We start from the raw sequence: 23,794 nt of genomic DNA on the forward strand, positions 1-23,794 counted from the left end.
TTGTTTTATAATTTTCGTTTTGTTAGATATCCAATCTGTATAATCTCGCACATTGCCTTCCAGTAAATGTAGAGTGAGTAAGATTAAGAGCATATCTACAGTAGATATGATATAAGCTGTTGTCCAATTCAAGATTTGTTAGTCCTGGAAATAATTTAATTGAAAAAGGATGTTTTGTCAAATTTAGATTAGTTACGTGGACTGGGGTGCATAGGTTAGGATACGCTTTGGTGAACTCAGACGATGACTTCCGCTGCAATGTAAACATCCTTCTGGAAAGAACAAGTAGCAAGGAAAATGAGCACACCAGTCAACGGTATTAGGCGGAAAAGCAATTCGGAGTCAGAGTCAATGGATCTTGTAAACGATAAAATGGTGACATTTAACTTGGGTGAAAATTTCACCGACGAATCGGATGGTGGTAGTCAAGTAAATGGAGTGAAAAGGAGAAATGCAAGATTTTCAAGAACCAGGTAAAGTTTCTTTTTTGATGATGCTAAATTCTTTTTGTTGACAGCAGTCAAAAGTGAAATCTAATATTGAGTATTCAAACCAGACATATGCAATTCACGCTTTGAATTAAAAAAAAAAGAGAGAGATTATTCTAAGCATATTTAGATCTGTGTGTGCTTTTAACTAATATTCACATCATGCTAAAATGTTTCTTTAACAGTTTAAGAATATTTACATATACTGTACTTATAATATGTCCAGTTGCCAAGACAATTATTATTTTTAATCATTTAGTTATTTAATTTAAGAGAGTAATAAGTTCATTCCACTTTAACTGATTTTAAAAGAATTTAGTGAATTAATCAACTAAACCCTCCTTATTGTGTAATTAATTTTTCGAAAATATTCATTTTGTTTTTGTTTTTGTTTTGTTTTGTTTTGTTTTGTGTGTGTGTGTGTGTTTTTTTTTGTTTTGCGTTGTTTTGTTTGTTTTTTTTTTTATAATGATATTGATAATAATACTTGAATTTATTTTTTTATATTAAAAAAAAAAGCCAAGACATGGAAAAGGGGAGGTAAAAATTCTGCTATTAATTATTATTAACTTATTTGTTGTGGTGAATTTTTACTCACTGTGCTATGTTTACTAATGCAAAGGCATTAATATTGAATAATGAAATATTTGTGTTTCTGTTGTGTATGCTATTCAGTTGTAATATTTGTGAGATGATTTAGGTAGTAATTTAGTAGATGAATTAGTAGATGGTACATTTTAAGGATTAGAAAACAGGCATGAAGGACTGACAATTGAGCAATAAATTCTCTCCTTGGTACTTCTTGTATGTGCCCTTAAAATGTGATAAAGTGTGATCTATGACATAACACACCACTTAACACAGGATTACTTGTATCATCCTGCATGTTTATGATGCAGAGAGCAGCTTAGTTATCCTGCAATTTCTATATGAATGTTTGATTCTAGAGCAGTCAATAAAAGGCAAGATTAGAGGGTATAGTAAAATGCTATAGTAATATATTGCTTCCAGTAGCAATGAATTAGGGTAATTATTTACATTCATTAGAGGTGTCGAATATTACTGTTACACATACAGTACCATATTAAGATTGGTATAATAGTATAAAAATATATACATGTATATATGGAAGCCTTGCCTATCAAGTATAATGAGTATTTAATTATTTATGTTAGAATGCATGTTTTATACATCAAATTTTTATGTACCATTATTTCCTCACTTTAGATTAAAAGATACAGTAAATAAAATAACAATTATAAAATTTTTGTGAAGAAGAACTGTTTATCAAATTGTATGAAAAGAGTTATCATTGTACTGATGGTAAAATTGTTTTCTTATATGTTGTAGGGACATGATTAAAGTGTGGTTAGATATGGTATAGTCTTACAGTCTCCCCATTCTCTTGCTGTCTGTGGACAATGCTAAAAATGATAGATAATATCGTACTATATATATATAAAAAAAGTTCCAATACATTCATAAGAGCTGATCAATTGTGAGCTTACTGTTACCATGTAGAATTGTTGTCATACGGTTACATCTTTGTGATGTAGGGATCATGGAAATTCATGTTTATCAACTATGCATTTATTAATTTCAGCAGTAGGTGTTTTGTAACTCTGAATTAATCATTTGGGAAAAGTCAATGACAGAGCATTTGGCATTATTTACAATATTTAGAAATGCAAAGATTTGGAGGTTTGGTTATGCAGCAAAGTTTGTATTTGAATCTTGGGTGAATCCTTTGGGCAAGGTCAAGATCATAGAGGTTTAGCATAAAATTCTTGTCCAGACCATTTTTCAGTAGATTTGATAGAGCATTATCTTGTAGACCTAAAGTGTATGTCGTGCGGAGGGGTCGGTCAATATGGAGGAATATATGGCATTTCAGATATGTCCTTTTTTGAAGGCACCTTGTTGGAGGTATTTATATCACCTCTTTGCTTATATACATGTATGGGTAGCTCTAGTTTTGATATACGAAACGTTGCAAGAGGTAGAAAGTGAAAATGAATGTTACTGTATTGTATTTTAAATGTTCAAAACTTGATCTTCAAAACTTTTAAAAACAAGCACATGAAAAAAGGTTGTTTTATTTTCATGTTTTCTTTTTATGTTTTAACATTCATGAAATAGTGGAAAAGGTATAACTGCACCAAATCTGAAAATTTAAAAGTGCCATAAAAGATCAAAGTTATCGCAGTATTTACTTTTGTGGAATACGTTTCAAAGTATCAGCTAAGCTTCTGTCAAGTTTTTATCTATTTCATCATGTTAAGTAAGAACCAGGAAGACGTTAAGTACACTGATTGAATCATTTTGAAAAACAAAACTGCTTTACTCCTTTTGTCAAATTTAGTCATAATTGCTCCATGAATTGTTTGAACTAGGCCCTATAGTATACTTCCTCTTTCCTATAAGTGAAACAGTATACGTAGTTTTTGCACTTTTTTGCTTCAGTGTTCCAAAATGATACATGTAATAATGTTTAGGACATTGATCATGTTGATATCATGTTCCTTACCTACAGAATATATATACCAGCTATCATTTCATGTCAGTACATAGCACATCAACTATTTTGACCTACATTGTACCTCATTATCAAGACTGGATACTCTCTTTTGTGTACAATCAGAAGGGTTATGCAAAAGTACAAATTCAAAGGGACATCCATTTTTAGAAATATATCATGTCTATTTTCTTTTAAGATATTTTTTTTTACATATTACAAAAACCTAAACAAACCTATAAGATTACATGTATACAACAATGTACAAATTGATATCAGCTAACAAAGTGATCAGTGGGTGATACCTGAAGTAAAGTGTTAATTTCTCTGGTCAACGTATTGCAGAATATAATTATGCATAAGGCATGGGCTCAGAAATGAGAAGAAAAAAAAATCTGGTGAAAATTGATCTTTATATCTGATGTTGTGGCAGTGTTGTATTAGGCCTAAGAAAAAGAAAAAGTTTGTTTACTACTGTATTACATGCTAATAAAAAGTAGGGTCAGTAGATAGGATTTTGTTTTTATTCTTTTAATTTTCTTTTACATAATTAGGCAGAACTTTGAAATGAAATTCTATGAAAAAAAAAAAGGTTGAAGCTCTCATCTAGCCATAAAATATCCTTTTTTTTAAAAAAACTGTCTACCTGATAGCTCTAAAAATTGCAACTAAAAAGTGACCTTTTTACAATGAAACAAAAGGTCTATGCATAAAATTAGGGTCAGTTGGGTAACTGTAAACAAACATTTTTTTCCTAGGCCTTACATTGAATTCCAATTCATGTGTATATAAGCTCTAAAGGTAAGTACCATACAAAGAGCAGGTGCTAGTTATATTTTTTTTATGTCAGCTATCTGTCTCTAGTCTGAATGTGCTGTAAATATATATTTGAAGTTTGCAGTCTGCAACTCTGGGTATATTGTAATTTTGTTCATAGTTCAAAATAAATACGTTGTATTTCAAAATCCACTACATGTTCATCTGTATGTATGTTATTTTGTATATTTGTGTGCTAAGAGTTTTAACAGTAGATTCTGACCTCATAAATTACAGTCAGTCAATCGGTCTTATGGCTACATTTGGCATGTCCTTGGGTATAAAATTCATTTCTTTTTCATAAAAATGTAAAGTCTTTTTTTTTTATTCTAAGGAGAGAGTTATTTAAAAAAAATTTGCAGATCAGTTAAATGGACACTTCAATCGTGACTATCTTTCGTGACTTAGATTCTTATCAAAATTTCACTGTCTCTATCAGGGATGTCCTTAAGAATTGAAATAGCAGGGGACATTAAAAAAGTAAAAAGGTGTGTGGGGTTCATCCCTTAACAGGGGGATGAGGGGGAATCCCAGAAGAATTTGGGGATAACTTCATTATAGGCAGGAAAATTTCCTGGCCCCCTGGTCTTAAGGACAACCCTGCTCTATATATATAACTAAATAATAACATCTGCTAAACATGGAATAGTAGAATGCTGAAAGAAACAGTTTTATTCAGTTATTGCCTTATTGGTGTATATGTTTTTATTTGGTTGATCTTAATTACAGAAATGTTTGCTTTTTTAATTCTTTGTAGGAAGAATCCCCCTTTCAAGTAAGGTGACAAGTAGACCTAACTTGCAGGCTTTATCAATCATTCATTTATTAACAAGGGCAAATAAAGCACTGTTAATTCTTAGAAAATGACAAATTTGTTTATAATTTATTGTTAATTTTACTATAAATGCATGTGAACCTTTGATGCCTGCCAAGAAAAAAGGCCAGCAGTTTGTTATGCTAACAAGAATACACAGGTGTAGCTTGATATAAACTGTGTAGGAAAGTTTAACAGCTGATCATGTGGTTTAAATATGAATGGAATAGAGAATGTTAAAATTTAGGATCTTAGAAAAAGAAACTGTGTTTTTAGGTTTGGTATTTTTGATATGTACTTTACTAAAGGATGAATAAACTTTAAAAGACCTTGTTTTTTTTTTTTGTTTTATTTAAAAAACAAAGCGTTTCTTCTCTTCTGTTATGTTTAAGCTAACCCACTAACTCGATAACATCTTTGAATTAATCTTTTTTAAAAAAAAAAACAAAAACTTGATGTAAATATTCCTGTGTTACATCATCTGTTTTTAAATGAATAGGATTAGAGATTGAACATATTTTCATAAATTATTATTTTGTTTTATTTTGTACATATGGACATTTGGTGATATAATTGCTTCATAGTGGCATACTTTAATTTCGATGTTATTTGGTATACATTTCAATAAATGAACTCTTTATTTTGACTTTTCAGGAGAACAAAGTCTCTGTATGGTGTCATGCCAAATTGCAAGTTTGGTCCATGTGGTTCCATCTTGGATGATTCAGCAACCTCTTTGTAAGTATATCTACTTTCCTGCTTAATTCCTTTTTTTCTTGACATTAAAGTAGAAATTTTTTTTCTTGACTTTATAAATTTGACACATTGTTTTACTAAATGGTGTGATTTTTGATTGACACACATCAAATAAACAAATTGGAAAAACCCAGAAAATGATCATGGTTTTCATAAAATTTCCTCCAAATGGAAATCCATTGTTTTAATTTTATGATAATTTTATGTTTACCAAGTATGCATTTATATTTATAAATTTGATAAATCATGCCGTAAGCAGTAAATAGACTAAATAGTATATTACATGTGCTGTCGAGAACTCAATTTTTTTCTTCAAATTTGTAATTGTTGATTTGGTTTAAATTAACTTATGGTTAAGATATGTGGATATAAATACAGTAGACCTTGTTTACAAGTATACTTTCCACATATGAGCAAGGGTTATTGACCAAATAAGACATGGACCTACAATTCAATGGAAAATAGATTTAGTTTTGTACATTAAAACTAGTCTAGAAAACATACACAAGTCCTCTATCATTCTGTATTTTATTAAACGTATACACTACAGCTAAAATGTCAGTGTAATGTATTTATTTATATATTTGCCTTCAGTTGATACTTATTGTATATGAATCTATAACATGCACTGCTTGGTGCAATCATGAATTAGTGTTTGAAATTTGTGTATGGTATAGTAATACATGTACTTATGAAGTCATATGTTGGTGGCCATAAATTAATTAGGAGCACACCAATGACTGTTCAAGAGTTCCAAGTACTAAGTTCAAACATAATAGGGCAAGATAGTTAAAATTCCTGTCTGTCCCTGATTAGATCGGTATATAATTTATGATGTGAACAACTTACCATAATACACTCATTATCATTTCAATTTCTTCTAACTTGCTCATAAAGAAAAATCATTCTTTTTAAAGAGAAAATTAAAAAAAACAAAAGCATAAATCTTTTGATAATAAGACAAATATATGCATCTGTTTTTGGATGCCATTTGCTTCAAGTTTTACTTTACGATGAATATTCAATGCACAATGATTTATAATGGTGAGAACTGGAGGTGTATGTTCATATTAAAGATTGGCATGGTTGAGCTGTTTTTTAAAGATATTTTTTTAAACAAAAATTTTGCATGTACAAAATAATGAATCACACAGTTCAGATTGTAGATTTGCTGTGCTCAGACATTGTGTTCTCTCTGATACATACATTTGATATAACTGTGGTATTTATTCTTCCTGAATTCTTGTTCTATGGGTCATAGTCCAGGTATTGGTTGCTTTTTGATGGCCAAGTATCATGAAGTGTATTGATTTGTGGCTCAGAAATTTGCTTCCTTGTAAGGTTTTGAAGCATAATTGTCTGAAAAACTGAAGAGGGAGAAAAATTAATGAACTGAACTTATCCAAGATTTGCTTTCTTCTTTTCTCTTCTTTTTTTCTTTTTTTTTTTTTTGTCTTCAGATATTCTTTTAAACTCATAAAAAATAAAAAATCATGGACAAATTCTGATTTTTTTTTTTTTAAATTAATCATAAAATGTACTTCATGGTAAACTCTATAGAGGTTTAAATTCAAAGGCGTATACCGGTAATAAATATTTGGAGCTAAGTCAGGGGTGTTTTATATAATAGTATATTAAATTACTTATTACTGTTTTACAATTATATTCATTGTTTTTTTTAAATTTACAACTTGAAAAGAGTGCAAATATAGTGAATATGAAAATTACAAGTGATTTTCCTCCTATACAGGTGTATCAAAACCAGCATCACAACTTGTGATATACATTGTAGCTAATTATTGCAGTGTATAAATTTACACTTTTGTTTCATCCAGCATTTCTTTTTACTGAAATTGTGCATCAAGTTTAACTGTACAGGTATTGTTTATGTTTAAATGATAATAACAAGATTAGAAAAGATTACTTCAGCAAGGTCATTTCAACCCCCTTGTAGGTCTTGTGACAACTGTTATCAAGTACAGGGGATTAAAGAAACTGGAGATCATCTACTACTTATTTATCCTCCAACAAAAGATGGACAGCCTAAGACTCTCGGAATGAGTTCCTCCCTAGGAAAAACTTTTCTGGTGGTTTGTAGCCTTTTTGCCTTAATATCCCTAGTGACTTCAGTGGAATATAATCTGAATGTTGATACAAAAGACGTAAGAAATGATTTGACACATTTCTGGAAGAGTACAGGCTTTTCTCCGCCATTGCCTCACAAGGATGCATACAAATTTGAATTTAGCAAAGATGTCCAACTGAACATGGCTCTGATTGGTTCACTTCCTCACACTGGTATTAAACAGGTCAGAATTCATTGGTTGTTGGAGCTTGTTAATGTGAAACAAACCAATGGCAATGTGACTTATGATTTTTCAAAATTGGATGATGTGATCAGTTTGCTATGGACCTATGGTTTAAAACCAGGATTTGAACTTATGGGAAACCCATCAGGCATTTTCAATGACTTTGATAACTCAACACAGGTATACATGTGGAAGGATATGATAACCCAGTTAGCATCAAACTACATAGACCAGTTTGGCCTGAGCGAAGTCATGGATTGGAACTTTGAGACTTGGAATGAGCCAGATTGTCATGATTTTGACAACATTAAGTTTTCAGTTCAGGGATTTCTGAATTATTATGATGCCTGTTCAGAGGGTTTGCTAGCAGCCAGTCCCCTCCTGAAGTTTGGGGGTCCTGGGGATGGTTGTGATGGACCTGGAAATACCAAGTTTTCTGATGCTCTCCTAAATCATATTGTCAATGGGACAAACTTCTTCACAGGCAAAAAAGGCAACAGGATAGATTTTCTGTCATATCACAGAAAAGGAGATGGTTCCTCAGCTAACATTTATCAGTATGAACTTAAAACAGTGTCAGAAATTCAGAAAAGATTTCCATCTCTCTCCATGGTTCCTTTCTTTAATGATGAGGCAGATCCGATGGTGGGTTGGAATAAAGATCTAGCATGGCGTGCAGACTCCACTTATGCTGCTATGGTTGCTAAAGTTATAGCCCAACATCAGAACATGATCTTGGCTAAACAACCGCCATATATGAATTACTCACTTCTTAGTAATGATAACGCCTTCCTGAGCTATGTTCCACATCAGTTTACTCAAAGAACTTTGACTGCAAGATTCCAAATGAACAATACAGCAACCCCGTATGTTCAGTTAGTTTTAAAGCCAGTTTACACTGTAATGGCAGCATTATCACTTTTGGGAGACAAACAGTTACACGTAAACTTAACTACTTCAGGAGAGTTTGGTAACAATATTGTTTTGAATGATAGCAATGTGGGTGCACTAGCAAGTCTTCATGTACCTTACAAAGGTATTCCATCTTCAGATGCTTTGCAAGTAGCTGTGCTTATATACAGCAGCAATGACACCTCATCCCTCACGAGGACAGATTCAATAATTGTGAGTTTGAATTTGGACAAATCTGGTGACTTTGCAATAGTGGAGTATTACATTGACAATACTGTTACAAATCCTTATGGTGTGTGGCAGACACAGGGCAAACCATCTTTTCCTTCTGTTCAGCAGTTCAGGGAAATGCGTTCTCAAGAAGGGCTGATGTCTTCACCTGTTAAATATTTTATTAAAAAGAAAGATTCCCATATATACAGACACAGATATTCACAACTATTACAGCCAGGAGTAATACTAATCCATGCATGTGCAAAATCCAAACTTCCCCCAGACCAAGTGACGGGCATTGTGGTCCACAACATCACTGTTGGCCAAGTTTTGATAACATGGTCAGATCACTGTGTAAACACCAAGTGCATTCTGTACTATGATGTAGAATTCTCCAATAAGGCACAGAGTGGTCCATTTACAAAAATTAACAATGACACTTCCATCATAACAGCCTTTAACTATGCACCTAATGTTAAAGTTCTAACAGATGACTTGGTAGCTGGGTTTTATCGTATTCGAGCTGTGGACTATTTTGAGAGGCCAGGAGCCTACTCGCTTCCTGTTCAGTACCCTGATAAGACATAAAACAACCCCTAACTGAATTGTCAGCTTACACAACATACTCTGATCTAATGTATTAAGTCAAAGTATGTCAAACATGGAATTAAAAAGTAGGAATTAAAAGTTTTCTGAATTGAACAATTCATTTTATAAAACTTTTAGGAAATATGTGATGCTAAATAAAAGTTAAATAAAACAAAAACCCTGTGACCTTTAACGTAGGTCGCTGATTTGCAGGCCTTTTAAGTGTCTGAAAACATACCATGAAATCAGTCATATGAATTCTCTACCTTCGTTTTATATTCTTTGAAAATTTTATAGAATTCGTCTGCATCGTTTATGTGTGATTAAATCCGAAACATGCCTTTGTTTTCATAACATTTTCGATGTTATTCTATTGAATTCTATAGGAAAAACATCGTTTTTGGCTCGTTTTGAGGCATTTTTTTTCTCCAAAAATATCAATAACTTTTAAATGGTGCAGACGAAATTGTTTCCCCTTTGGTAATTTAACACAGAATTAAATAAATCTATGTGAAAATATTAATATGTCTTCGGGTTAGTTTTCTCATAATTTAAATGTGGATATTAATTGCTTTTATATTGCAAAGTGTAACATTTTTAAGAACAACGTTATAAAATATCGCGATGTCACGCTTGACGCCGTGAATATCTTTCCGGTATTCAGTGCAGAAAAACAAGATAAAATAATTTTTCAAAAAAGAAATTCACATCTATCTGCTTTCAAATGACCCATGAATCATATCATAATAATTCAATATACCAATGAAATGATTATTAGACATGTTTCTCTTCTTATGATCTTTGTAGTCTCATGCTTGTGAAAAAACTCGCAAGGGATGTAAAACAACAATCAATCCTTTAGTTTATTTTTAGCTCTACTGGTCAGAGACCAGAAGAGCTTATGCGATAGTAAGGTGTCTGTCGTCCGTCCGTCTGTCTGTCTGTCCGTCTGTCTGTAAACAATTTTTCAAAACACTACTCCTCCTACAGTTTTGGTCTGATTTCAATATAACTTGGCACACAAGTAGACTTCACTAAGATACATAATTTAGTGAATTGGTTTTTGATTTCAATGAACTGTGTTGCCATGGTTACTAAAAGTAGAAATTTCTGTGAAATTCCTTTAAAACGCTACCCCTCCTACAGTTTTGGTCTGACTTCAATATAACTTGGCACACAAGTAGACTACACTAAGATACATAATTTAGTTTATCGGTTTTTAATTTAGATGAACGGTGTTGCCATGGTCACTAAAAATAGAAATTTCTGTGAAATTTCTTTAAAAGGCTACTCCTCCTTCGGTTTTGGTCTGATTTCAATAAAACTTGGCGCACAAGTAGACTACATTAAGATACATTATTCTATTTATTGCTGCGTGTTGCAAAGTTTTAAATCCAAGTGCTACTTTTCCTTTGTTATATGTACAGACCAGTAGAGCTACAGTCTCATCAGAGACTTCTGGTTTCTATGTGCTGTTTTCTTACCGTTTTTTAGCTCACCTGAGCCGAAGGCTCAAGTGAGCTTTTCTGATCACATTTTGTCCGTCGTCCGTCTGTCTGTCCGTCCATCTGTAAACTTTTCACATTTTTGACTTCTTCTCAAGAACCACTGGGCCAATTTTGACCAAACTTGGTACAAAGCATCCTTGGGTGAAGGGGAATTTAAATTGTTAAAATGAAGGGCCAAGTACCCTCACAAGGGGAGATAATCAAGAGAAGACAAAAATAGGGTGGGGTCATTAAAAAATCTTCTTCTCAAGAACCACAGGGCCAGTAAAGCTGAAACTTATATGGAAGCATCCTGGGGTAGTGTAGATTCTAAATTGTTCAAATCATGACCCCCGGGGGTAGGGCGGGGCCACAATGTGGAATCAATGTTTTACATAGAAATATATAGGAAAAATCTTTAAAAATCTTCTTCTCAAGAACCACTGGGCCAGAAAAGCTGAAACTTATGTGGAAGCATCCTGGGATAGTGTAGATTCTAAATTGTTCAAATCATGACCCCGGGGGTAGGGCGGGGCCACAATAGGGAAACATTGAAATATATAGGAAAAATCTTTAAAAATCTTCTCAAGAACCACTGGACCAGAAAAACTGAAACTTATGTGGAAGCATCCTGGGGTAGTGTAGATTCTAAATTGTTCAAATCATGACCCCGGGGGTAGGGCGGGGCCACAATAGGTATTACAAGGGGGAAGTCTGGTAATGAACAGCATGGCCAAAGTTACTCAGGTGAGCGATGTGGCCCATGGGCCTCTTGTTTCTTTTTGTTTTGTTTTCTTTTTCGTAGATTAGATTTAGAAGTATCCTTACATTTGGCTGTGTATTTTTTTCAGCCTTCATTATTTGTTATAAGTAGCAGATTTCTTTTTCATGGTGATGTCATAATCAAATGTGCACACGAAAGTCACCCAAATCATATAAATTGCGTACCCAGTTTTAATGACTTCAGCAAACCTGCGACCTACGTTAAGGGAAGTCAAGTCATTGTGTCATGTCAAGAGGTGTTTGTAACAAGAATCTGTATGTGTCCCAGCAATTGTGCATTTAAAGTCTCTGTAAATACTGAAAGAGCACAAAGGTCTTTCTGAGAAGTTGGTTTACATTGTTCTTCTCAAAAGCAGTCAGTTTTATCAGGAAAATGTCAAGGCATTAATAGAATGATGCTTGTAAAATCTTGAGGATGTACATTCACATATACGCATACCAAGTGGTTACCTTGACAAATTTTGCTGAAATTATCTGTGTAAAACAAAGAAATCAGTTGTTTTTACTGGTTCTTCCTAAAATGGAGATGTCTGTTTAAGTTTGTGTGTCTTGTAAAGGGAAACTCTGGAGACAAATGAATTATATTCTCATGGGGGTTTTACTAGAAACTAAAGGATGTATAAGATCAGGATATCGGCATTATATTTCAGGTACAGCCATAGCTAAATTTAGAAATAATTCAGTATAGACTGCAGAATTATTTGATATATTCTTGCTTTTACAGCAAAATTAGGTTTTATCATGTGAATTTAAATGCTGCACACCTCTTATAATCTGATTGTGTCTTATATTTTTGTCTGTTATTACTGTTAGCATGTTGCCTTTCAGAAAATTTTAAGAATAAAGCTACATTTTTTTTTCTATAGGGTTTTCTTTCACATTTCCCAAAAAAAAAAAGAATGAAGTGCAAATATAAGTTTAAAAATAAGAAAATATCATGCCTCTATGTCATGATTTTTTTTGTGTGTGTGTGCGTGTCTCAGGTGACCTATTGCTATCTGTTTTCATCTGTCGTTGTGTGGTGTGCATTGTGCATTAACATTAGAACATTTTCTGCTTCTTCTCTAGAACCACTCAACCAATTTTAGCCAATTTTGGCATATGGCATCTTTGGGTGAAGGGAAAAAAAAATGCGAATTTCATGGTCCCCCCTTCCCCCCTGGGGCTTAAGGGGTGGTTTACACTATCAAAATTAATACATGTAAAATCTTCTATACTCCTGGACATCAAGTTGGCATGATTGTTATAAGCATTAAGCCTTCTTACAAAATTGTGAAATATATGACCCCTGGATCAGGGGTTCTGGAGGTAGGATCTATAAGGGGATTATATAATGAAAATGCAAAAAATTCTTTGAAATTTAGGGATATCTTGAAGTGATTTGAAAGTTCCAACCACTATTCTCTCATTGTGTTTTAACCTCAATAACTCAAACATTTGGATATCTCAATGTTTTTTTTTTACTTGGTCCCATTAAGTTAGAAATAATGAGGTTTTACTATATAAGATTTTGGACGTGGAGCACAGAATGATTGCACTTCCACCATAACTGGCATTTGATTTTTTTCAGCACTATGAGAATGTTTTGTGTACTTAAACTGAAGCAGTGCACAAAAGAAAAAAGGCCATTTTATATCCATCTTCGCTAGCCAAGGGTTTTTTGCTCCACTCTGCTCCCCAAACATCTTCGCTAGCCAAGGGCTTCTGATACGCTACTCTCCTCATAAGCCCTTGGCATACGGTGTTAAAAAAAGTTGGGATTTTTTTCTCAAGTTGTAATTGGAATTGATCGACTTCGTTCGACCAATCAGCAATTGTTTTTTGTAAATGACGATATTTGCATTCAGGATATATCTTGACTCTTTAATATCGGTAATGTAAAATGCAAGTAAACAATGATCCGTAAGATAACATGCCAGTCAATGAATAGCAATATGGTGTCATCCAATTTCTAATGCAACGTGCAAAATATCTGATTAAGAATCTATACTGAAGATGTAGATTTGCATTTTTACATGTTTAAATAACAAATTAACATAACTCAATACCTTCTTGTTAATTATTCTTTAAAAACCATTTTTTTTTTAAATACGCTTTTTATTTCTGTCGATGACGCAATCTGTGCGTACTTGGTAAGAATCATGATCACGTGACAAAAACAATCCTGTCTTTTGTCAGCACCGTATGCCAAGGGTTTTTGAGGAGAGTAGTGTATCAGAAACCCTTGGCTAGCGAAGATGCTCCCCAAAGAAAAACGAGAGAACTGAGATTGACCCAATTATTAATGAATCCTTAGCTTTAAACAGAGTCATAACGTTACATAAAACCAAGAAAACAAAGGAAATACCTAATGTTCTAATTACAAAGTATGACCCAAGAATCAAAGGTCTGAAATCCAAATTATTAAAATACTGGTCATTGGTTTTAAAAGATGAAACATGCAAACATATCTTTCAAACAAAACCAATGATTGCAATTATGCTAAACATAAAAGTATTGGTGATTTGCTTACAAAAGCTACTTTGCCACAGTAGAAATTACGGATGGATTCCTGATGAAGGCGGGACCGTGATTTAGATTTTTAATACACCAATGGGGAGCAGAGCGGACTGAAAACTCTTGGCTAGTGAAGATGTTTTATATCATTTTTAGTGCTTTAAAACTTTCATCCTGCTCTAAACACTACCTCCATATCTGATAGTGAGTACAGGGCAATAGGTGTTAACTGCTAAGAGAAAAGGTACATTATATTCAGGTTTTTCTTTTGAAAAAGTTCTGATATATTTCAATTTTGTACAATTATTCAAAGAAATCAGAAAAGTTTTTAAAACATAAAGAAAATCCAGAAATATGATATCAATGGAAAGTAAATCAGCTCTGTCTTTAGTTCATTTCTTCAACATGTTTAATTAGTAATCAGATGTTAATTGGAACATTGATGTTTTTTAAACAAGTCATGTATTGATTGGTACCTAATTTATCTGTAACAAATATTGTGTAAACTATGAACATGTATAATTATAGAATTTTACATTTGGCTGTGGAGTTTGACTATTGACTGTAAGATATGAAACAGATGATAATATTCTCAGGAGAAATACATTGTTGGACATTGCATACTGGTCAATGTTGGACTTTGAAATGTTCTGCAAATAGCCTTATTGGTTTTCCTGACTTATAAGAGACATGCTTTTAGCCATTGAAGAAATGCTAACAATTTGACATGATCCCTCGTAACAAGCAAAAAAATAATGTCTACAGTTTGATGAGCCCAAGACTCACATAGGATTTTGGGAAACACATCTTTGTGATGTATGGGGAATTATGTTTTTTGCAAATTACTACCTACAGCCAGTAAACACTTCTGACCAAATACAGGAGAAGTCCTTGCTATATCAGAAAGCTGATGTTACTAGAAGCTGTTTCAAAGAGGGCTCATCATCTATCAGGTAAATGTGAATAGGAACAACCACATCATTTATCTAGGTACTTACTCACCAAGTACCACTGAAGATACTTTAGTTTTTAACTCACCTGAGTTGAAAGCTCAAGTGAGCTTTTGCTTACCTGAGTTGAAAGATCAAGAGCTGAGCTTTTCTGATCACATATTGTTCGGCATCCATTCTTTCAACCAAAGTTGGCATAAAGCATCCTTGTGTAAAGGGGATTTTTTATTGTTCAAATTAAGTAAGTAGGATGGGCCACAAAAGAGAATTAACATGGTTTAACAAGCAGTTAGGAACAAATCTTAAAAAATCTTCTCAAAAACAACTGAACCAGAAAAATGATACTTACTACATGGTGCAGGGTTCAGATCCAAGGATGGTGTTAAGATGGGCATATACCGGTACATGTATTGAAATGGCATTACATCTTTGAAATTCTTGTTTACTCCTGGACATCTTGCAAGGAAACTGTTTACATACTTGTAATGAGCAATGAGCCCTGCTGTCTAAACTGAAATTGTGTGGTTGCAAAGGAGACTCGACTCCATTTTAAGAAGATGTAGACCACTGGAACAATTTTTTTATTTGCTAGGGTTATAAGCAACTTGGAGCATGTGGAAATACTCATGATACTCAGGTGACCAGCAAGGACAGGAGCCTTATTAATAACATTTCTCTTTTTTGGGGGGGGGGGGGGTTACAACATTGATAGGGGGAAAACTTTTTTAATGTGTAATTAATTCATTTGGAAAGTCTTTTTCTCATGGATTAGAACTTCCATGTCAGGAAACGTAAAGTTTGTGTTTCACATCTTTTATAAGGAGTGTTCAGAATAATGAACCCCCACTTATTATATATATTCACCTGAAATAGCACAATGAAAGTTGGAAAAATATAAATTATATTTTAGTCTTGAAAATCCAAAGTTAATAAGATTCCTCTCATGCGTGTAGGAATATTTATTAATGTTTATTAAAGGATTTGTGCTGTTCCTTCTTAGTCAGGATGATGACAGTTCTTGAGAAAATGACTTAAGTTTTTCAAATGAATTTTCTATATGTTATTAAGGTAAATATTACTTTAAGTGATCCCTGTCCATTTAACAGTGCTTTTTATTGGCATGTCTAACTTGATTTTATGTATACAGAAAAATGTTTAAATCTCATATTTTTTTTTACACCTGTAGGTGTAAAAGTATATAAACTGTGCTCCATTAATCTCAATGTATAGTCATTTAATATCGTTGAGTTGGAGGTCGTGGGTGTTTGGTAGAAAGATTTATCTCAAGTTGAGGTTGAGCAAGTTATATAATTTATTAAAAGTTTACATGCAAAGCAAAACAATGTACAGGATCACTGGTTTTGACAGACCATTTTTCGATTTTGATGATGAATTCAAAAGTGGAATATATTTTACAACTTGAGATGCAGCTGGAAACCAAAAGTTTATGGATTTAAGTTAGATGAGGATTCAATATATTATGTAAGTGATAGTGAAAGTATAGATTTGAAAAAGGTACAGTTTTTTGTGAATGAATATTTTTTACTCATCTAAATCAAAAGGCAAGGAAATCATTTTATTTCTTGCATACCTATGGCTAAAAATAGAGTAAAAATAAAAAGAACTATATACGGTAAGGGCGCATTCCTGTCCCCATAATAGTCAAATTTTGAAAATCTCTTGAAATGAGAAAAAGTGCATATATTGTGTGAAATAATCCAAATTGAGACAATATATTATGAAATTGGAACAATTAGTTGGCTTTTCTTGTCTCTGTGACGTCACAAACTATTTGGATTTCTGTAATTTTTAAAATAGAGGCCAAAATGCACAGAGTTTGTTCAATTTTGACTATAGTATTTATAGAGCGCAAGCTTGCTCAGGTACTATATTCACATGTTTCATTGATATTATCATTCTACACATTATATCATGAGATCTAGTCTGAGCAGACCTGCGCTCGATAATTTCCAATCAAAATACCAACGTAAAATACACTATTTTCTCTCAAAATCATTGCAATTTGGAATTTACGTCATTTTATTGATGTCATATCTAACTAATGATGTCATAGTTGATAAAAATATTTAATGCTTTGAAGTCTGCAAATATCCACCTGATTAAGAACATAATTAAAGATTTCTCCATCAAAGTTTTATTTTGGGGGCAGATACTGGCCACTACAGAATATAGTCCTTTCACCATTTTGTGGGACATTTTTTATAATCAAGGGTATTGTAATAGTTCCTGTATACAATTTTCCAGAGTGAATTTTTTTTTAAAGAAAAAGTCCAAACTTTGGATTTTACATCAAAATATAGCCGAGGGAATTTATGTATTTCATGACAGACATGTTTAAACTTATGTATTTGAATAGGAACCTGGGTAATCATCTTTGAACTTTTAAGATAATATATAATATTCATATAATATTGAATGATTAATCATTTATGGAATTGAATGAATCCACTTTTATTCAGAAATTCAAACTGAAAATATTGTAATGCATATTTCCATTGCAAGTTGTATTTGTCATGAAAATATTGTAATGCATATTTCCATTGCAAGTTGTATTTGTCATGAAAATTGACAGAACATTTAAATGGTATGTCATGGTTGATTGTTCAACTGATACTATTGGTTTATATTAGAATTGCTGATGGCATCCATGAAAATATAATGGACATTGATCAAGCCTGTTGAATGCTAGGCATAGTCATCTATAGGCTTGACACTGTCAACATGGGCAGTGATGCTCTACAATATACATGTATTCAGAAACATATTTTTAGCTCTAGAACTTATGTACAGTAAAACTTTTTACACAAGGAGTCTATGCTTATATGTACATAATTCTGCTTTTGATTTTGATGAACGGTGTTGCCTTGATTACTAAAAATAGAAATTTCTGTGAAAATCTTTCAAAATGTTTCTCCTTCAGTTTTGGTCTGAATTCAAATTAAGCTTGGTAGACAAGTAAACTATAGTAAGATACATAATTTTATATATTGGTTTTTGATTTTGACAAATGGCATTGCTATGGTTACTAAAAATTTAAAGAGAAATTTTTCTGAAATTCTTTCAAAAGGCTACACAGTTTTAGTCAAATTGCAATAAAATTTGCTTCAAAAAGAGACTAAACAAAGAATCATTCTATTGATTGTTGTTGCATAGTTTCAAGTCCAAGTGCCATTTTTCTCATCCTTTGTGATGAGTACAGACCAGTAGAGCTACAGGTTCATCAGAAACCTGTTTTTTTCCCCACATTTTGAATGCCTATAATTTAATTACACATACCTTATCCATACAAATCCTATGAATATCCAACAGCATCGGGTTTTGTTTTGTTTTTTTTTTGTTTTTTTGGTATAATGATCCCTATTTTTTTCCTTAGTTTATTTTTAAAACAAAGTGAAATATACTGGGGCATGACAAATTTAGAGGAGATGGATTTAGAGATTCTAAAAATTAGTTATATTTGGCCTTAATTGAGAAACAGCATTAAAAACCATCATTTCTACCAGTGTTCTAATGCCAATTTTTCCCCATCTGAGTGTGTTCACTTGATAAAAAATACTAAAATATTGATTATTTTAACAAGACTAAAATAAAAGATTTATTTAATCAATAAAATGCTTTCTTTTGTTGTTAGTATTGGAATTAATGTTGCAGCTGTTGCAGAAAAAAAATACATAACCCGTGCAAGTGGGTTATGTATATTTTTTGTGCGATAGCTGCAACATTAATTCCAAAACTAACAACAAATAAAGACATTTGATTGTTTACACATATATTTATCTCTGCACAAATAATCAGATCAAACATGTTAAGTATTGTATTATTGATGTCCGTCACGTCATTATATGTTTCACTGATGGAAGAGCCACTGCTAAAGAAATCTGTACAAGTGGCTTACTTAGTGGCATTCAAGTATTGATAAATGACCATGGTTTTCAAAACCACCAGGAAATAAAGGAGACAATTTTAAGTGGAGATAAATATAATGTATTTCAATTTCGTGTATAATTTTATACAGCAATTTCAATAAGCTGAAATTTGGAATTTTTTTTAACAGAACCATTCCAGACCCTGGAAGTCAGAAGCTGAACTGGAACAAACCACCTCTGACAGTCCTGGTCATTAAAAAGATGCATGATGAGAATGCTTTGTCTGCATTTACCCAACTCGTAAAGTGGCTGATTCAGGTATTGAAGTACTCTACAAATCAATTCTGAAGAGCAGTGATTGTGAGTGTGTTTCTCATTGGATGATGTACGATCAGGATTAAGTGCTGATGTATCATGAAAAATGAAAAAAAAAAATCTAAATGTAATGCCTGAAAACAGAAATATTATGTCCTGTAATAAGAAAAATCAACCAGTATGTTTGTCCATCCAGCAAAGGCATTAGAACGTTTCCTCATCAGAACAATGTCTAAATTTGTTGTTAGCTGACTTAGGTTTAACTGCAGACCTGTAGCTCACTGATCTGAAAAATTGGGATGAATGACCTCTCTGGTCTACTTTCCCCAATTTTTTTTTCCAGATTGGTAATCTTAAGACCTGCAGCTAACTTAGGTTACACCAGATTTGTGTCTATTTATGGATTTTCATTTAATTTTTAAAGGAGAAGAGTATGGTTGTGTATGTAGAGAAGGCTGTTTTTGATGATGCAATGTGTACAGGCAGCAGAATGTGTCGAGAACTTCAGAAACAAATACAAACATTTGAGGAAGGTCTGTAAAATGCTTAAACACAATCCAAAAAATTTGATAGCCCAGAAATGAAATGATTGAGTTCTAGTTAAGAAATTTGTTTTATAGAGAAAGATGACTTGACCAACAAAATAGACTTTGTGATATGTTTGGGAGGAGATGGTACTTTGCTATATGCATCATCTCTCTTCCAGGTGAGACTGTGAAGCATTGATTAAAATTTTTTTCTTTATTTTGTTAAGTAGATAATAAACTTTTAATTGATAGTCCCTAATTGTCTAATTTTTGAGTTATGGCGAATACTAAGCAGACATTTCTATTTATAGGCCAGCATGCCTCCAGTTATGGCTTTCAACATGGGGTCTCTGGGATTTCTAACACCATTCAGTTTTCATAACTACAAGGAACAAGTCACGCAAGTTCTTGAAGGTATTGATTTGCAGTTATGAATCTCTGCATTATGAATATCTGGCTTGTTGAATTGAAAATTTAAAAAAAATCCCAATTTTTACCTAGATACTTGTCAAAGACCAGTAGCATTTTTCACAAGATCTCTTAAGTTTTGCATAAGATTTTACATAACTTAAAAATCTCTTGTGAAAAAACTCATTTGTAATGGATTAAACTGATAATTTCACTTGAGAAACTTCTTCCCCATAGCAACAAACAATCTCAGTTTGTTTTATAATATGTAAAAAAGGATGAAAAAAGCAATTGGAGGTAAAGAAACCTGTAAGCCACAAAATTTGAAGAAAGATTGTTTAAAATCTGATGTTACAGTCACAAGTGCGATAAACTAGGTCATTAAAAAATCTTAAAAGAAATTTTCAATTGTGTATAAATTTCACAGAATTATTTAGTGACTGTGAAATAATATAAAATGCCTTTGTTGGTTGGTCAAAGAACATTCAATTGTATTTTGCTTATTACATGTATCTGATATGTTTTATGTAATGGTTACAGCTGATGTGAAGTAACAACAGAAGATTCTCATATAAGTTTTATGAAAAGTTACCAAATCATTATTCAAATAGAATAGATTTTTTGTGTAAAAGACCAAAATAGAAAAAAATAGATGATTAGATATAAATGTAAAACTTAAAAAGAAGTTAAAAAAACAAAAAACAAAAAAAAATAGAGCTACAGTCATCTCAGACCTCTAGTCCTTATGAAAATAGCATTGCCTATATTCATAATACATTTAGGAGAATAGTTTATAAGGTTCTCTTTCAACTGAGATCTAAATTTATTGATAAAATTGACTTTAAATGCACTGCTACAACAACCACTTACATGACAAAAATACACAGCATGAAAAAATGAGATGAGATTAGGGAGCATTTAAAGCACTTCCTGTTTTAAGGTGATAGAGATTAATGTTGATTGCCTCCCAGTACAATATTCATTCTATGTAAGATTCAAATATGATATACCGAGTATATATGTTACTTTGTGAGCCAGAGCATGTAATATAAATATGAATATTGAAGACTGTCACTACCTGAAAAACAACAATTGAGCCCCATTTTCACAACACGCAAAATACCATGCAGAATTTTTAATGAAATCCTCTGAAAGTGCAGTTACAATGTACCTGTATGTTATTTATTATAATGCTCCAGTAGAGAGTGACAATTTTATTCTATTCATGTATCACAGGAAATGCTGGATTGCTCCTGCGGTACAGGCTAAAGTGTGTCATATGCAGGAAGGATTCCCACATGGCGAAAATCCCTCATGTAAAACAGATTCAGAGGTCTCACAGTACTGTTCAGTCCAAAACCCATTTACTTGCAAGTATACGGTCATAGCCATTTGTAAATGCAGTCAGACCTTGATACTGTACAATTTTGTATTTTTAAGTTTCAATGAGATATTAAATTGAGATTCAAACTCTCAGTTGACTAAGTCTTAGTACTTATTTTCACTTATCTCTAGTTTTTGACAGCAGTTCAACTGTGCTATTTAAATGTGATCTGTATTAGGCAGATAAAGGCATAGTGAAAATGGAAATGAAACTATGAAGACAGCAACTTTTACCCCTATTTTAAATGTTGTTTTGTCAGGTGTTCAATGAAGTAGTTGTAGATAGAGGACAGTCTCCCTACCTCAGCAATATTGACTTGTACGTGGAAGGCAAACTTGTCACCACTGTACAGGGAGATGGTGAGTGTACCAATGACCTAAACCTATCACTATTGTTTTTGAATTTGATTTAAGGATTAAAAAATATACACTACAGATAGGATTTTTTTCACTTTAAATAATTTATATCAGAACTGTTGCCTTAGAGAATTTTTATCCACCTAAGATTTTGTACCAGGTAATCAGTTTACTTGGTAAATTATGTTCCAGGTCTTATCATCTCTACGCCGACAGGAAGTACAGCCTACGCAGTGGCCGCTGGTGCATCTATGGTCCATCCTAATGTCCCCGCAATAGTCATTACACCAATCTGTCCTCACTCTCTCTCATTCCGACCAGTTGTTGTCCCAGCAGGAGCAGAAATTAAGGTACACAGGGGATAAATACTCAGTATTATCAAGGATGTGCAATTATTTGTTTTTCTTAAAGAAAAATAGCACTCAAGCCTTATTAATTGTGAATGCTTGTAAACAGATGGTATAAGTTATGCAGTTTGTAGCATTTTGTCATCTGTTGTTGGAATTTTATTCCAGATAATGGTCTCTCCAGAAGCTAGAAATTCAGCTTGGGTGTCACTTGATGGAAGAAATAGACAAGAAATTTTCCAAGGAGACAGGTAAATCTCAATCACTATATCAATATGATATTTTTTTCAGAGCAGCACTGTCCTGTTTTTACCAATAATTATGAATTAACTAATAATTAATAATTGGATACATGTACCGGTACTTCAGGATTTAAATAAATGTATTATACATGAAATTGTAAAAGAAGAATTATGTATATGTTCATAAGCTATTGAATTGGTGTTTCAGTGTTCGAATTACCACAGCTCAATATCCAGTTCCTTCTGTTTGTGCTAAGGATCAGATGGATGACTGGTTCGAGTCTTTGGCAGAATGTCTCCATTGGAATGTCCGAAAACCTCAGAAAGCCATGCCAGGTCTCACGGAATCACCCAGTACAACCAATATTAATGACAGCAGTTAGCGGAGGCTTTATGCTGGCTCTAGAGACATTATCATCATCATATCATTGAGCTCACTAATAGACTTTTTTTTAATGAATCAAGGTTTTTCAGGGAATCATTCTACAAAGAAAACATTGTTTGCTATCTTGTACACAAGCCACAGATCTTTAACCATCAGCCACAGGTTTTACCATATACTTTGGCTGCACAGGGCAGATTTTGCTTGTTGAATTTTTTAAAGATTGATGACAGAAATTGTGATTCAGTACATTTTTGTCAGAAGTAATAGTTCTTATTATGGTGTTTTTAAGTCTCCAGAAACAAAGTTGTTAATGATATTGGAATCCTTCCATCTGTGTGTTTAGCTGTCATCTGCCTGTATGTCTGTATACAAAGAGTTATCCTCAGCTTTTAGATCATTTTTTTGGCTTGTATCAAAGGGTATGCAGATCAAACTTGAGAATATTATACTGCATCTTTCAACAACATTTAACAAGGTGCAAGGTTTGATTCGGAAGCAGGGGGGGGGGGGGGGGGGGCGTGGGGAAGAGAGCATAAAGACATCTCTAATTTATGACTAATTAAACAGAAGTCAAACAGATTTATGTAGAATTTTTAAATAGTGTTATAAAGTGCTAGACAGATTTCACTTTCCTTTGAGTGTTTTTAAGTTAAAGTTCGAATTCCATTATCCACTCATACTTCAGCATGTTCAGACAAACATTGCAAACATACCACTACCTTTATTGTTAAAGCCTGCAATATGTTCTTGTCAACGGTCAACAGTATTCCTGTATGTAAGAACTTCATTTGGAAATGATGGAGGAAAAAATTCTAG

At 32.8% G+C, this 23,794-nt stretch overlaps 1 protein-coding gene across 2 annotated transcripts; it reads left to right on the forward strand.

Moving 5' to 3' along the window:
- Positions 1-117: 117 nt before the first annotated feature.
- Positions 118-23,469, forward strand: LOC133172497 (NAD kinase-like). Of its 2 annotated transcripts, XM_061307390.1 has the most exons (11): positions 131-473; positions 5,288-5,371; positions 19,203-19,332; positions 19,754-19,862; positions 19,950-20,035; positions 20,168-20,270; positions 21,501-21,634; positions 21,908-22,007; positions 22,197-22,354; positions 22,520-22,602; positions 22,802-23,469. In XM_061307390.1, the coding sequence occupies exons 1-11, from the start codon at positions 298-300 to the stop codon at positions 22,974-22,976; spliced, it is 1,338 nt and encodes a 445-aa protein (XP_061163374.1). In that variant the 5' UTR covers positions 131-297; the 3' UTR covers positions 22,977-23,469. The 2 variants fall into 2 exon arrangements, with proteins under 2 accessions (XP_061163373.1, XP_061163374.1); XM_061307389.1 differs by lacking the exons at positions 19,203-19,332; positions 19,754-19,862; positions 19,950-20,035; ... (4 more) ...; positions 22,520-22,602; positions 22,802-23,469 and adding an exon at positions 7,344-9,445 and having other exon boundaries at positions 118-473.
- Positions 23,470-23,794: the final 325 nt, after the last annotated feature.

The sequence above is a fragment of the Saccostrea echinata genome, unplaced genomic scaffold (assembly GCF_033153115.1).
Source record: "Saccostrea echinata isolate AGI-Se365-2 ecotype Australia unplaced genomic scaffold, CSIRO_AGI_Sech_v1 ptg000054l, whole genome shotgun sequence".
NCBI classification, from domain to species: Eukaryota; Metazoa; Mollusca; class Bivalvia; order Ostreida; family Ostreidae; genus Saccostrea; species Saccostrea echinata.